Source organism: Saccoglossus kowalevskii, chromosome 16 (genome assembly GCF_978046115.1).
Source record: "Saccoglossus kowalevskii chromosome 16, keSacKowa6.1, whole genome shotgun sequence".
Classification (NCBI taxonomy): domain Eukaryota; kingdom Metazoa; phylum Hemichordata; class Enteropneusta; family Harrimaniidae; genus Saccoglossus; species Saccoglossus kowalevskii.
The window spans coordinates 32,660,371-32,675,089 of record NC_140656.1 but is presented as its reverse complement, the minus strand read 5'-3'; the positions used below and the strand labels follow the sequence as shown (position 1 = coordinate 32,675,089).

At 36.0% G+C, this 14,719-nt stretch overlaps 1 protein-coding gene across 4 annotated transcripts; it reads left to right on the top strand.

Moving 5' to 3' along the window:
• Positions 1 to 815: 815 nt before the first annotated feature.
• LOC100367180 (uncharacterized) lies at positions 816 to 11,622 on the top strand. 4 transcript variants are annotated; one of them, XM_085491383.1, is made up of 11 exons: positions 816 to 1,142; positions 1,666 to 1,725; positions 2,436 to 2,646; positions 2,833 to 3,045; positions 4,361 to 4,483; positions 4,578 to 4,784; positions 5,171 to 5,459; positions 5,686 to 5,848; positions 7,171 to 7,381; positions 8,172 to 8,349; positions 9,741 to 11,622. In XM_085491383.1, the coding sequence occupies exons 2-11, from the start codon at positions 1,705 to 1,707 to the stop codon at positions 10,147 to 10,149; spliced, it is 2,025 nt and encodes a 674-aa protein (XP_085347509.1). In that variant the 5' UTR covers positions 816 to 1,142; positions 1,666 to 1,704; the 3' UTR covers positions 10,150 to 11,622. The 4 variants fall into 4 exon arrangements, with proteins under 4 accessions (XP_085347509.1, XP_085347510.1, XP_085347511.1 ...); XM_085491384.1 differs by lacking the exon at positions 1,666 to 1,725 and having other exon boundaries at positions 816 to 996; XM_085491385.1 differs by lacking the exon at positions 1,666 to 1,725.
• The last annotated feature ends 3,097 nt before the right edge of the window (positions 11,623 to 14,719 follow it).

Below are 14,719 nucleotides of genomic sequence, written 5' to 3'. Positions count from 1 at the left end.
CTACACAACATGGTAAATGCACTACACAACATGGTAAATGCACTACATAACAAGGTAAATGCACTACACAACATGGTAAATGCACCACATAATATGGTAAATGCACCACACAACATGGTAAATGCACCACATCACAAGGTAAATGCACTACACAACATGGTAAATGCACTACATAACAAGGTAAATGCAACACAACATGGTAAATGCACTACATAACAAGGTAAATGTACTACACAACATGGTAAATGCACTACACAACATGGTAAATGCACTACACAACATGGTAAATGCACCACATAATATGGTAAATGGACCACACAACATGGTAAATGCACCACATCACAAGGTAAATGCACTACACAACATGGTAAATGCACTACATAACAAGGTAAATGCACTACACAACATGGTAAATGCACTACACAACATGGTAAATGCACTACACAACATGGTAAATGCACTACACAACATGGTAAATGCACTACACAACAATGTAAATGCACTACATAACATGGTAAATGCACTACACAACATGGTAAATGCACTACACAACATGGTAAATGCACTACATAACAAGGTAAATGCACTACACAACATGGTAAATGCACTACACAACATAGTAAATGCACCACATAATATGGTAAATGCACCACACAACATGGTAAATGCACCACATCACAAGGTAAATGCACTACACAACATAATATTTTACGACATAAGATAGCTGTGGCTTTCCATACGCAAAGGCTCATGGTTTGTTTATAAACAATGACACTCTATGGCCATTTGACGCATGCGCAGTGACGACTCTCCCGGTATAACGTGTTCGACGAAGTCCTATAGCTATTTCAACTACGTGTTGACGTTTTCCACGTAAAGACGACACGCTGGCTTTCTCGGGGATACACTGACAGAAAGTTCCGTCGATGTGTTGAACCAATCTTCACAGCCAGCAGTGGTTGAAGTTAGCTTGCCGCAATGTCAGTTCTACTAGGGGTCAGTTGAGACACGGTTACTAGTAACCGTGCTTGAGACTTGCAACTTCTCTGCATTAGTTGTGTACGAGCTTCAAGCAATGATGTTCAACGTGGTTACGCCAGATGGAATAGCCCCGAGCATGTGATCAAAGCGTACTTATATAGGTATCCACTTGATCATTCCCACCTCATGTACAAGATAACACTCACGTGTGCTATTCTGTGACATGCTATTCTTGGCTATTATTTAATTTACGGACATTTTTGAATGCTACCTCACCACACATACAGTTTTCAAAATAGGTCAATTGGTTTTTGATTTTCAGCCCAATTAAATTTACATGAAAAACAAATGGAACATTCGTTATGCTCATAGAAATACATTATAATACCACTGGCGGATTCAAAAATTCTGTAAGGGGGTGCGCGTGCGAAGTAGACCTGCGTTGGGCTGGGTTTTTATTATTTTTTTTGTGGGCTGAAGGGGAGGCGCGTCCCCCTAATCCGCGCGTGAATACAATAAATACCCCGGCATATGTCGTGTCTGATGCATTCAATATTCCACTCGATGCATTATCCCATGTGAATCAATGCTTGTATATTACAGTTACAGTTAAATGAGGTCATATTATGAAATGTGGCCATCTGATATGTTAGTCATATTTCTTGTACAATCCCTTTATTATAGATTTGGTTGCATGTCTTCATCAGTACTTGATATATAAGCATGGCCATATATGGTCATCTGGTATGTTAGTCACATCTTTCTTATAATGATTTCTATATTGCACTGGTAGTATTTCTTCTATCTGCAACAGTGCTTGCAATGTATGCATATTGATAAGGTCACATGATCATATATGGTCATATGTTACGTTAGAATATTTCTTCCAATGTCTTTAATATTGTATTGGTTGAATTGTCCTATCTGTATAGTGCTCGAAATTTTATAGTTGTGTATAATGAGGTCACATGAATATATATATGATCATCTGATATGTCAGTCATATCTCTCGTTCAATTATAGTATTGGTTTCAAGATCACATTGATTACATGTGTTAGACACATGTCATGTACAGTGGCTTGCATTGGTTTCATTGTGCCATTTGCACTGGCCTCAAACCACAATTGTGTTTATCATAAACAAATCTCATCTAACCCAGTCACAAATTCTTGTGTGTTTGACATGAAACTGCATACAGCACCAGGCTTTAATTTTCTGATATCTAGTTTGATCACAATGATCATACAAAGAAGATACGATATCATCACTCTTTGAACAAACCGACGATGACCATATCTCTCCAATCACATATTATTGATGGAAAATAACTGCAGGTTGAATTAAAAATTATCTAACTAATGCCACAATATCACATCAGGACAGTGTCATGTCTAGACGAGTGAAAAGCGGTACCTTGATAAATATTGTACTATTGTATTTTTGTATTTTTCAGTATGGAATCAGTGGACCGTTTTGGTATGCATCTGGAGCCACCATACAGATCATTCTCTTTGCAATGTTGTCGATTCAATTGAAGATACGATCCCCTGGTGCCAAAACATTTCTCCAGGTTATACAAGCGAGATTTGGCAAAAAGGTTCATGTGGTGTTTTGTTTTTTTGCTCTGATGACAAATGTTATTGTAACAGCCATGTTGATGTTAGGTGAGTGTATTAATATCGTGTTACATTGTACTATGAGGGGTCGCTTGGTGGCGCCGTTTAGACTTTTGCATTACACTGTAGGGGGTTGCTGGTATAGTTGACATAGAGTTAAATGCCTGTTTCTATTTATTGTATTCATTCAATTGTTCAACTGCTTGTATTTGGTATCCGTATGGTTTTGATTAGGTGCTGCTGCTGTCATGACAACACTAGTTGAAAACTTAAGCTTAGAGTTAGCTGCAATGATTATAGTGGCTGTTGTTGGTGGATATACATTTATTGGTGGACTTGGTGCTACATTTTACGTCTCATATTTCAACACAACTTTAATATTCATCATTATTCTTATATTTGTGATGAAAATTTATAACGAACCTGATGTGGAGGACAACCCTCTTGGTAAGTTGATTTAGTTGATAAAGCTGTATGTTAATACAAACGACCTCTTCTATAAGTCATGCCTTCTAGAATGCTAATGATTGGTAATTCAAATAAACGACTCTGTTTTCCTTTGTCAAATTGTCTTGACTGTTTGAATACTTCAGTACAACCTCTGTGAACAACGTTCCTTGGTATCCACTACCCTCAGAACAGTCGATATTCAGCATAGTGCACTACCAGTCTTATTTTGACAGGAAAATAATAAAAAAAACAGATATAAATATACATATATAATACATCTCGATAGACACTTAAAGACATGTATTACAATGGAAGAATAGTGATAATGTAAACACTAGTTTTTAATATGGTTATTTTCGCTGATAGGTAAAATTCGCTAAACTGAAACATATAACTCATTGTTGTCCTGCCGAGGTTATGAACTCAAAGCCCAGCTCAAAACATAAACAATAGTGATATTATATGCCAGTTAAAATAAATGGTTTTACAGTGCGTGAAAAATGAAAGTGAGCATTCAAAGATTGTGTAAACAAATATGTATTGTATACGACGTGTGGGACCCATATCGGAAACGTTAATATTAGTACTAGTATGAGCATCTTGGAAAACAATGATTGTTCAATATATCCATCAAATTAGTTTTAATAAGCAAGCTATTTGACAGCTGCCTGATACAAACTGGGCTGTTGTAGCCACCACTAATTCGCACAATCACCGATGTCCAAAGTTTTTAATTTTGGTCTGCCTGTTCCATCCGTTTTTAGGTGTTCTAAACCATTGTGTTAGTGATCTATTTACTTTTCCGATGACCTCAACTGTTCCTATCCATACATTTACTTGACTTGATTTTCTTGTCTCATCAGATGCCCATTTTCCTATCATTTGTTTTCCAATACTTTTTATATAGCCTTCTTTACCAATTAACTGACATCTCAGAAGGTTCAATGTTCTTCTCTTTATGATGAATAAATCGCGTTAATATGTTGCAGTTACAGGGATTGCAGCTCTAGACTCGTGCTGAATCCTTCACGTCAGACCTTGTAGTTTCGTACGAACTCAAACCTCAGTCTCAACCACACTGAAAATGTTATGAGCGAAATACCAACATATCACACATCATGCACAGATCGTACAATCACACATGTGGTACTAGGGTTCAAGGGTTTTTATAGCAAGTAGAATTTGGAAAATGCATCATACGGTCCTTTGATATATGGTTATATCAGGACTATTTGAATATATTTGTCTGTGACCTCAACACTGAATATAATGATATTACATCCCACCTTGATGGTTATTTTTACTATTCCAGGCACACCAGACAAAGTTTACAATTTACTCAATTGTGCTATTGGTCCTGAAGATAACAAAGATAATAGTTATCTAACTTTCCTGTCAAGAGGCGGTTTAATGTTCGGTGTAATTAATGTGGTGGGTGAGTTCCAAATTAGTATACTGGAAGTAAGTACGTGATCATAAAATTTGCCATAGTGTGGTTGTAGTACTCAAGAAAGTTGTTTCCTATACAGGTAACTTTGGCACAGTCTTTGTAGACCAGTCTTATTGGCAAAGCAGCGTGGCAGCCAAACCAAGACAAGGCGTCTGGGGATTTATCACTGGTGGACTTACGTGGTTTGCTATACCATTCACTTTTGCCACTACTATGGGTCTGGCATATGTGGCTTTGAGCACAGCAAACGGAGAAGAACTATTGACCGAGCGTGAAATAAATGAAGGTGAGAAAACACATCACCCTATTATTGCCATCTTCTCATTGCTCGATTTTCCACTATTCGCATTACCCTATTACTGTCCTATAATTATTGCTTGATTATCCTCTACTCTCATTACCCGAGTATTCCTTTATTCCATTTCTTCCTATTTCGCCCTATTATTCTTTATTTCTCAGTGCAAAATGATTTCTCTATTCTCATTATTATATTAATCCGTATTTCCATTACCGATTATTTCCCCATTCACATTGCACGGTTAATTCCCTCTTTTCATTACTCGATTATTCCCTGTTCTAATTCCTAGATTCCTAGTCTCATTTATCCATTTCCTGATTATGCTGACAATACTATATGATGAATGTGTCGTTATGTTTTACTTTACTCACTAGGGCTTGTACCTCCAACTGTGGCATATACACTCATGGGAAAAGTTGGCGCTATATTGATGACATTGATGATTTTGATGGCTGTGACGTCGACGGGGTCTGCAGAAGTTATTGCAGTGGCTTCAATCTTGGTATACGACCTTTATCAGATACACTGGAGACCATACCGGGCAGTGGATGACACAAGGAGTTGTTTACTATGTGGAAAGCATCGTGACCGAGCAGATAATATAGATAATCAGTGTGAATGTTACAGTATGTCTCAGTGCAAAAGATGTTGGATAGATGACAGGTATGCATCTACAAGTATGAATATGCATGACAAAAGATTATTGCATCATGCACCACACGCACCTAACCACACCTACTGCATCATATCCTATCGCACAGCACCACATCACACTGTACGGTACAGTGCACGTACTGTGTAATTTCACTAATGTATTATTCACAAACCATATCCAAAGTCTGATTACATATCCGTAAATTCTTATACAAAGTTTGTACGTGATTTTCAGTGATCGTGCTAGTTCAAAGGCAGCAGTCCTACCCACATTTAAATGTCCTATGCACGGTCCATATAGAACGTATCTAGAAGTGTTGATCGGAAAGAAGAACTGGTGTATATTTTGGGTAGCTATCCTCATTATACCCTTGACTCTGCTCCTACAAGCCGCACAGGTTAGTAAATCAATTCATCACCGGTACTTACTGGAAATTAAAATAGATTCAGTGTTTTTAAGTTTGGATTCTGAGGTTGGGATCTGTATGCAAATATAACTAGGATGTTGTTTAAAAAGAAATATAATCTTTTTTAGGGGTGATACAAAATATAAATATGAACCATACGGTTTGTACTGTGTAAGTTTAGGTTCACTTATCTCGACTTGCACTGGTTTATTTGAATGTCTTAATTTTTCAACTCTCAAAACAAATAACTGATTTAGTCATTTGACAGATAAATGAGACCTTCATTTACATGGCACCACGAGGATTTTAAATGGTTAACGATCAATAAATTACGTAGAACAAACGACATTTGAAGATTTAAAAGTATGATAATCAAATGCAACCTACGAGAGTATGATATAGGGGATTTAAAACATTGAATGCATTACATATTTAGTTACAATGAATAATTTGTAAATGCAAAATTATAAATGAGATAGAAATAGAGAAGTCACCAACAAGGCCGACATATTTGAGTGTTTCCAGTAAAGGTAACGTCGCAGCCAAGGAGACAGAGTAATTCTACCACAAACACAGGATTCAAGAAAACATCTGAGAGCGGGAGACTTGTAGAAAACACTTATCGTGAACAAAGCATAGCAATAGATTGGATAGATAAAATGTCAGTGTTCATAAACTTAGGGTCTTGCTTCTGTTGGAATCTATTGTAAAATTCTAACACAATATGCAAATTTGATCGCCATAATTCAAATACGATGTAATATACAAATAGTCGTTGACGTGGTTTCAGGAAATACACAAGTATTATATAAATAATAAAGTTATTAGCTCTATCCAATTTACTCATTCATTTACTCAATTTTAGAATTATTTCTAAAGTTCAAATGTATTCATCCCTGCAATTGATTCGAGTATGCAGAGTTTCATTCGGTAGACAATTTATTCAGAAGTTATTAAAATACAAGATAATTAAATTAATAATTGAGCACATGGTAAATAAATACTATCACAATCACAAATACTAAAGAAAATTATCTGTATGTATTCATAGACTAGCTTAAAATCTGCCTTTCCAGCAAGTATAAATATTAATCAAATATATTTAATATCATTTTGAGAATGCATCATAACATGAAATTGTCAACCAGTAACGAACCAGGGATACACTACACCTATCATACACGCGTGCAATACAAACTCATTTTCTTTCAGTCTGGTCTAAGTAACATGACATAGAAGAGCGGTTATTTTTAATTGCAAAGTTATTATATTGTTAACTATCCCTTCTTATAAATGATTATTATATCCCTTAGGTTAGTCTTGGTTGGGTGTATCTATTCATGGGTGTGGTTATAGGATCTAGTGTGGTACCGATAGCGCTGACCGTTTTCTGGACAAGGTTGAATGGTAAAGCTGCAGTTATAGGTACAGTTGGGGGCACGCTGTGTGGTCTAACTGCATGGTTAGTTACAGCATCGACATTTGATGGTGGATTACGTTCTGGTGTGTTTCTAGCAAATACAGGTAAAAGAACGCTGAAGTGTACTAATTCAATTCATTGTTAATCAATGTCATAATTTAAGCATGAAAGAAGATTGTTCTCTAAATCGTTTTGTCTACTCTTCAGGTGCACACACTCATGTTACAAGACATCTATAAATAGTTATCGTACCTTTGATTTGAAGTGAATTATAAGCCGTTACTCATTCTTTGGGAAGAAAAGGAATCGTAGAATTAACATACAAAAAGTTACACGAAAATCTATATATCATACATTTAGAAATCGAATAAAATTGTAACTTTTCCGGATAGTTCAACTGACCCAATTCCCGAGGTTGAATTTAATTAACCTTAATGTTTCTTTGCCGTGGTTGTCATTGTAGATCTAAACCAGTGATGGATAGAAAACAGTAGTGCAGGAAACTCATATTGTCGCCGTGATTCATAATTTCGCGGCTTCAAAGTCATTTAGTTGTGCAAGCAAAAGTTGATATGTCAGTTAAACTGATAATTTTGAGACCGACAGTACCAGACAAAAGGGACGTCGAAAATTGAGAAAACAAATTTATAACCACCATCTCGTATTTGTGCATCCATGCCCAGCCATGTTGGCAATCATACAAATACAGCTCGAATCATGAATGCAAACAGATGGTTGATTCAGTTATTGGACTCATTTGGTAGATCATGCAACAATCTCTCGAGGACTTCATCTCATTGTTTTATGATGCATAATCTGCCAAACTCGTTTATTGTTCATTAAAATAATAATGTGTAATATCTATTAATGTTCTTGTGTTGTTTAAACCCTTAGGACAGGAACTCAGTATGTTGAATGGTAACATTGTCGCAATACTGACAGGCGCTATTCTAACTGTTGCTGTGTCCCTTGCCACCAACCATCACATGACTGATGAGCAAAAGGAAGAAGAATGGGAGAAGACACGTGACATTGATAACCCCCTGCTTCCCTGGGCTGACCGATATGCCAGGTATGAATACCTTTAATAGTTTGTCTGTGTGTATGTTTTCTTTTCGTACTACATGGTAAAATAGCCATGATCTTCAAAGTTACACAAAAAAAGACCTTGCTATATTTTGGAGTCGATGTTCAAAGTTATTGTATGAATTTGTTTATATAACTGCAAGTGGGGATAGTTAGAGCCTTCAAACTTGACACATGCTATTCACAAAACCTGAGTATATTTTTTGGGACAAAGGTCAATGGCACATTATAAGATGCGGTAGAACGATATTTTGTACGGGGCGGAGGGGGATGGCGTGATCTGCTCACTAGGGGGTCCGGAGCATGCTCCCCCTTACAAATTGTGAAATCTAGACCCTCTGAAACGCTATTTCCTGCATTTAGAGGGGCAAATTTTGCTGACACAAAGGGTTTCAGCTCGATTTCATAGGGGCGACGCCCCCTAACATTTCTTTCGAGGGGGCCACTGAATATGCTTTGTGTGAGCTCAGTATTGAACTACAAGAAGGGAATGGCTAAAATGTCAATCTTGGTACACGAGTTTCCTGTACGACTCACATGACCTTGTTACAAGTTTGTGTCAAAGGTCGTGGACATAAGCTTATATATTTTGTACAATTGGAACATGGCCATTGCATTCAATCTCGGCATACATATTCACTATGTGATCCTGAATTAAATTCAAGTTTAGGATCAAGGTCTCAGTATGTTTGTGAATGTATGTTTACAATATAACTACAAGCCGTTGCCCCTGACTAGGCACTCATGTTTATACGTTATACAAAACTGTTTAGGTATATAATCAGAGTAACAGTATATGTGTGTATATGTCCTATACTGTGTCTCTCAGTTTTGATATGAATATTCAATTAATGTATTGGCATTTCTACTGAGTGCTGTACAGTTCAAGTGTATGTCTAGTTCTAGTCTATGAATTTATTACGAGGATACCGAAAAGTATCGCGGTATCCTCGTAATTACTAATTATTATACATCTTTTACCCACAAAGATACATCATGGGAATGCCGAAATCAAGAAAGTTTAGAACAGATTTCGCGAACTTGTTTGTGTGGGGTCTGGTCAAACCCTGAGACCGCCACGTAATTGTTCCATATTTGGAACTCACATTTCCTAGAATATGAAAATATCCAGTGCAATACCGCAAAATTAAGGCACGCTGTAACGTTGCAGTGACAAATGTATAATATTATTATGTATAGCGTGATGGGTTTATTTGAATAAACATAAGTGACTAAAGCACTAATATAACATTTTAATGAATGCTATTTGTGAAAACATTTGTATAACGTCTAAATTTTCACTCATTTTATGGAAATTATTTCTTCAGTCACATCACAATCACTTATTTGAATTCATCGTGGTTAAATTTATTTCAGCGAAATCGGGCATCACGATTCTACGCGTTTGTCTAACCGACCTGAGTTGAAACTAGTGGAGAAAACGTTCAAGGTTGCCAAGATTGCTGCGACAGTTAGCGCTGTACTTCTGACAGTGATCCTTATAATCATATGGCCTGCCTCTATGATCGCTGTCAACGTCATGAATGCCAACGAATTCAACATCTGGGTCGGTGTGTCCCAAGGCTGGGCGTGGATTGGTGCTGTCTTCATCATCAGTGTACCGATCATAACTGAAGTCTACACCATTGTTAAACAAGTGATTCGTAACCGAGACAACCAAGATGGCGAACAAAAGTTAAACAAGGATAGATGTTTGTCACAGTATACACAGACAAATCAGGCATGTATGTACGACAATGAGGAGATTAACAAAACAGCATTTTAATGTAATGAGTGCAAAACGAAATATATAATTATTAATGTTATATAATTATCAATATTTGTAAATAACTTATAAGTCATAAATACACTCACATTTAAAAAAAATATGTTATACCTGTAGTACGGCAACGCCATTTTGTGATGGGTGCATTAGATGTACCACTGACACATCGATTATGTACACATATGTAATTTATATGAATAGGGGGCTGTTGTATACAAGATTAAGTGTTATATACTATATCAGAGGTATAAAACGGGTCGGTATTGCTACTGGAAACGCTATAAAAGATGCTCCACGACATTGGTAACATCATATTTACAGTGTATCAGAGTGATAATATTCTATGTGGTTTAAATAATCATTGTTTCTACCTGCCATTAGTTTTCTGATAAAGGGCTAACGACTTAGCATTGACTTGAATAAATAAATAGATCATACGGATTAATCATGCGTTTGACTTCTAACCTATGTCAATTGCTTTATATGCTTCAGAAGGTAACTTGTATGATTTTCTGTCTGTGTTGCAAGTAAGCTCTTAGTGCTTCATTTTTTCACTTTTTTCACAAAATGCTTTACAGAGGGCACAGTGTATTGCATAAGAAATTAGCGGTTAGCCCCATGTTCTTACATCGGAATCTCTTAAACAAGAGTGCACTATTAGAGAGAGCACATCATACCCGTCTATAGCATGGAAATTGTATTGTAAAATAAAGTCTTCTGACTTATTCACAAAGTCATTGATTGTCACACGTAGAGTACAATTCTAGTATACATATAGCTCAATACTATGATGGTTCGTGCTATATATAGTCACATATGTGATTTCGTTTTAAAATGGCATATTTTATCATAAATGATTAAGGCGGAACTATTAGTTTTGATTGAAAGGCTTTTATTATTTAAACCTAATATCATGTGTTGTGATCATCTTATTTATTCAGGATACAATTGATAATCATAGTACCATGACATTTTTATATCAATATGCATATCCTGACTAATGGTAGATAGTGTTCATGTCACATTTTCACTATAAATAAATATTACATTATTTGTGTTTATTAATCTTTTAACAATATTATTACTCTATGTTATTGTTTAAGAATATTTCGAGAATTATAATATCTTTCACATAAATATGCTGGTTTAAAAAAAATATATTGTGAAAATGTATATTGAATTGTTTGGTAATTTCATCATACCACAAGGGAGAATGTTTTGTTACAGTAGTGGTACACTCACTCTCAATGTCTACTTATTGGATATACTTTATTGAATCCAATAGTGATCTAAAGATGTTAAAATATCTGTAGCCTCTATTTCGTCTGCCTTATCATCAATACCAAAGATTGACAAACGAGGAGAATGAGGATCGTGATCATACAGATCAACATCAGTTTTTGCCAGCTTGAATGTCTTGTCATTATCAGAATGCCTTGTTATTGATTAAACCACAGCATCTGTTGTTCATTATCAGTTGTCAGAGTCCATAAATGGATTCTATTTATATAATATAATATAAAAATTAATCTATAAATAAATAAATAAATAAATAAATAAATAAATAAATAAATAAATAAATAAATAAATAAATAAATAATAAATAAATAAATAAATAAATACAACATATCTTCATCAAATAAACGATGTGGCAACACCAGTTTCATGGAACATTGACAGGATATAAAGATATCAAACTTATAGAATGCAAATTGTATAATAATTTGATAATAATATCAAAATAAAACAACCAAGTATAAAACCTAGGAAATACAACGTAGAAATATTATACGTATAAGCTATAGACCAACTTCTTACTTTTAAAAATGTCACAGTGTATGGCCTGTTTATTGCTATTGAGAGGGGTGCCCACAGAACTCACACTGGACTGATTCACTGCTAGAATGGGGTAGACAAGACAATAATAATGGAAATGAAATACACATACACCAAAATATCAAGTTAAAGCTTCTGGTTTTAATACCTCTCAAAAATAATTACAAGAAACAAAGCACAGAAAAAATCAATGAATAAATTCACTGAAATAGGGGATTGCCTAGGGAAATGTGCATTGGTGATAACTCACAGTTCCAGGCTTCTGCAGCACAATGACAAAGAAATACAGGGGGTATTGCTTGCAGAAGAACGCTGTTATTCTAGAGGGCACCGCTGGAACAGGAGATCGCAGAACAGTTCATACAAGTCTCACAGAATGATGGTTGAAGCCTTTATCGCTTGTCTCACAGTATCGCAGCAGCAACACACAGGATACACAGTAGAAATGATGGACCGAAACTGTCCTCAGTCTAGCCTATTTATAGGCATAAATGGCCCAGATTCAGGGACAACACCTGGGTTTCCATATGAGCAAATCTAAATGTGGTCTTGCCAGCAGCTGTCTCACGTAGGCTATTCAGTAGACCGTAAACATCCTTTGTTATGTAAATCACAAGCAAACCTGGTAGATTAAAACTGTGCTTCCAGAGTTGAAACAAGTATGACCTGTCAATCACCTTTATGACAGTTATCACACAGCAATGCACACCGTTCCTTCCCAATACGACAAAAACATGCTGAAGGATGCTGACATTGCTCCCTCATCAAGACTGAACATGGCACATTTTCAGTCCAATAATCAACATCAACTGCCAATAGATTTACATTTCTCAAAATTGCAAAAAAATATTGTAACAGTAATTCTAAGCATTCTCAATCCTGCTTAAATAGTTCGCACCTATAATTTCATTACCTTTAATTGATATACCGTGGTAGCTAAATGATTGCAAATATAGGGCCAACTACATTAACCTACTGTTTACTTCTCGCGCCTTCTTTAAATAAATTAATGGGGATCAGACTCCAGAATAAATTCGTTACCATATAAATATTTATGAAATTTATGCAATGCCTAAATCACTGCCAAATACCCTTTTTCTTTCCTCACATTGTTGCAATATGACTGCACCAAGCCCAACTTCTGATGTATCTGAAAATAAAACTCTCAGTAAAATCAGGCAACCTTAAAATTGGCTGCTTACTCATGATCAATAAAACGTTCAAGTGATTAAAGGCACGTTTCTGGGGATCTCCCCAGACTACCTTTCTTCGCTTACCTTTTCTGGTCAAATCACTGAGAGGAGCTGCTATTGTATCAAATTTGGTGCAAATTTGTGAATGCATCCAGTCATGCCTAAAAAGACCTTACTTAATTTTACTGTTTCAGGTATGGCTGCATGCTGTATGGCTTTTATTTTAACCGGCAATACTTGCAAAATACCGTCACAGACCTGGTGACCTATAAACACTAAATTAGTAAAATCAAAGAAACACTTTGCCAAAACCTCCTGTGCAATCTGTACATGCTCCACCCAATATTTTAAATAAATTAAAATCTCATCAATTAAATTCTCAACTTTACCTTCAAGACCTTCCAACAAAATTCGCTTCATACGGGAAAAAGAGGCTGGTGCATTCACAAGCCCAAATGGCATTCGTGGAAACTGAATTAAACCATCAGGTGTGTGAAAGGCTGTCTTTTTTTAGCCCACCTACTCATGGAGATCTGCCAGTACCCCTTGGTTAGATTAATCTTGGTGAAGTACCGACGCTTTTTGAGCATGCAAATAGGTCTTCAGGTGATGGCATTGGTTCTGCATCGAACACTGTAATGCGATTGAGTTTGCGAAAATCAATGCAAGCCTAACACCCTCTCCTTTCTTATTTACCAAAATAATAGGTGAGGCATAAGTTGAATTTGCTGTTTCAATTACACCCATCTCTACCATACTCTTAACTTCTGACCTCACAACATCTGTCAAAATGAATGGTAAAGGGTATGATAAGCACCCGTAAGCACTTTCTTGTCATTCCGTTTGTCTCTTTGATAATATGATTTCAACAAGTTAGCATGATAAATTTTCACCTTGCTTTTTACATCCATTCTGTAATCAATCTTACCCACTCTCTCCTTATTTAGATATGATCCCTGCCTTCACATCAACAACTTATTGTGGTCAGTGGGAAGTAACACTTTGTCAGGTTATAACTTCTTATCCCTGGCCTTCCTATCATATTACTTTGTGTATATAAACTTTGCCTTAGCTAACTCAGCTTGAGCCAGTTTAGATGTCTCTTAAAGGCAATTTCGCGAATCAACAACATACTGGTATGTAGATTTAACCTCTGGAATAGTGGTTTCCTTTGTCCACAACTCTCTGAAAATTATCATTGAGTCCCTCACTGTTCTACCATAAATAAGATCAAAGGGTGAAAACCCTAAACTCTCCTGAGGAGCTTCTCTATAGGTAAACAGTCTATGGGTCAAGATACCTATACCAATCCTTGGGATGTTCTTGACACATGTGTTTCAACATACTTTTCAAAGTAGCATTAAACCGCTCAACTAAACCATTACATGCTGTGTGATATGGAGTAGTTACTAATTGTTTATTAGACAACACTGTTCACTGTTTTTTCATAATGTCAGATACAAACTGTGTCCCTAAATCAGTTAAAACTTCTTTGTGTATACCAACCCTATTATATATACTGACTAAAGCATCATGAACCA

Coding starts and splice junctions, on each gene's coding strand:
- LOC100367180 (XM_085491383.1), top strand. CDS start 1,705: ATGGCCATATATGGTCATCTG. Junction 2,647..2,832: donor AACAGCCATGTTGATGTTAG/GTGAGTGTATTA, acceptor GGTTTTGATTAG/GTGCTGCTGCTGTCATGACA. Junction 8,350..9,740: donor TGGGCTGACCGATATGCCAG/GTATGAATACCT, acceptor AATTTATTTCAG/CGAAATCGGGCATCACGATT.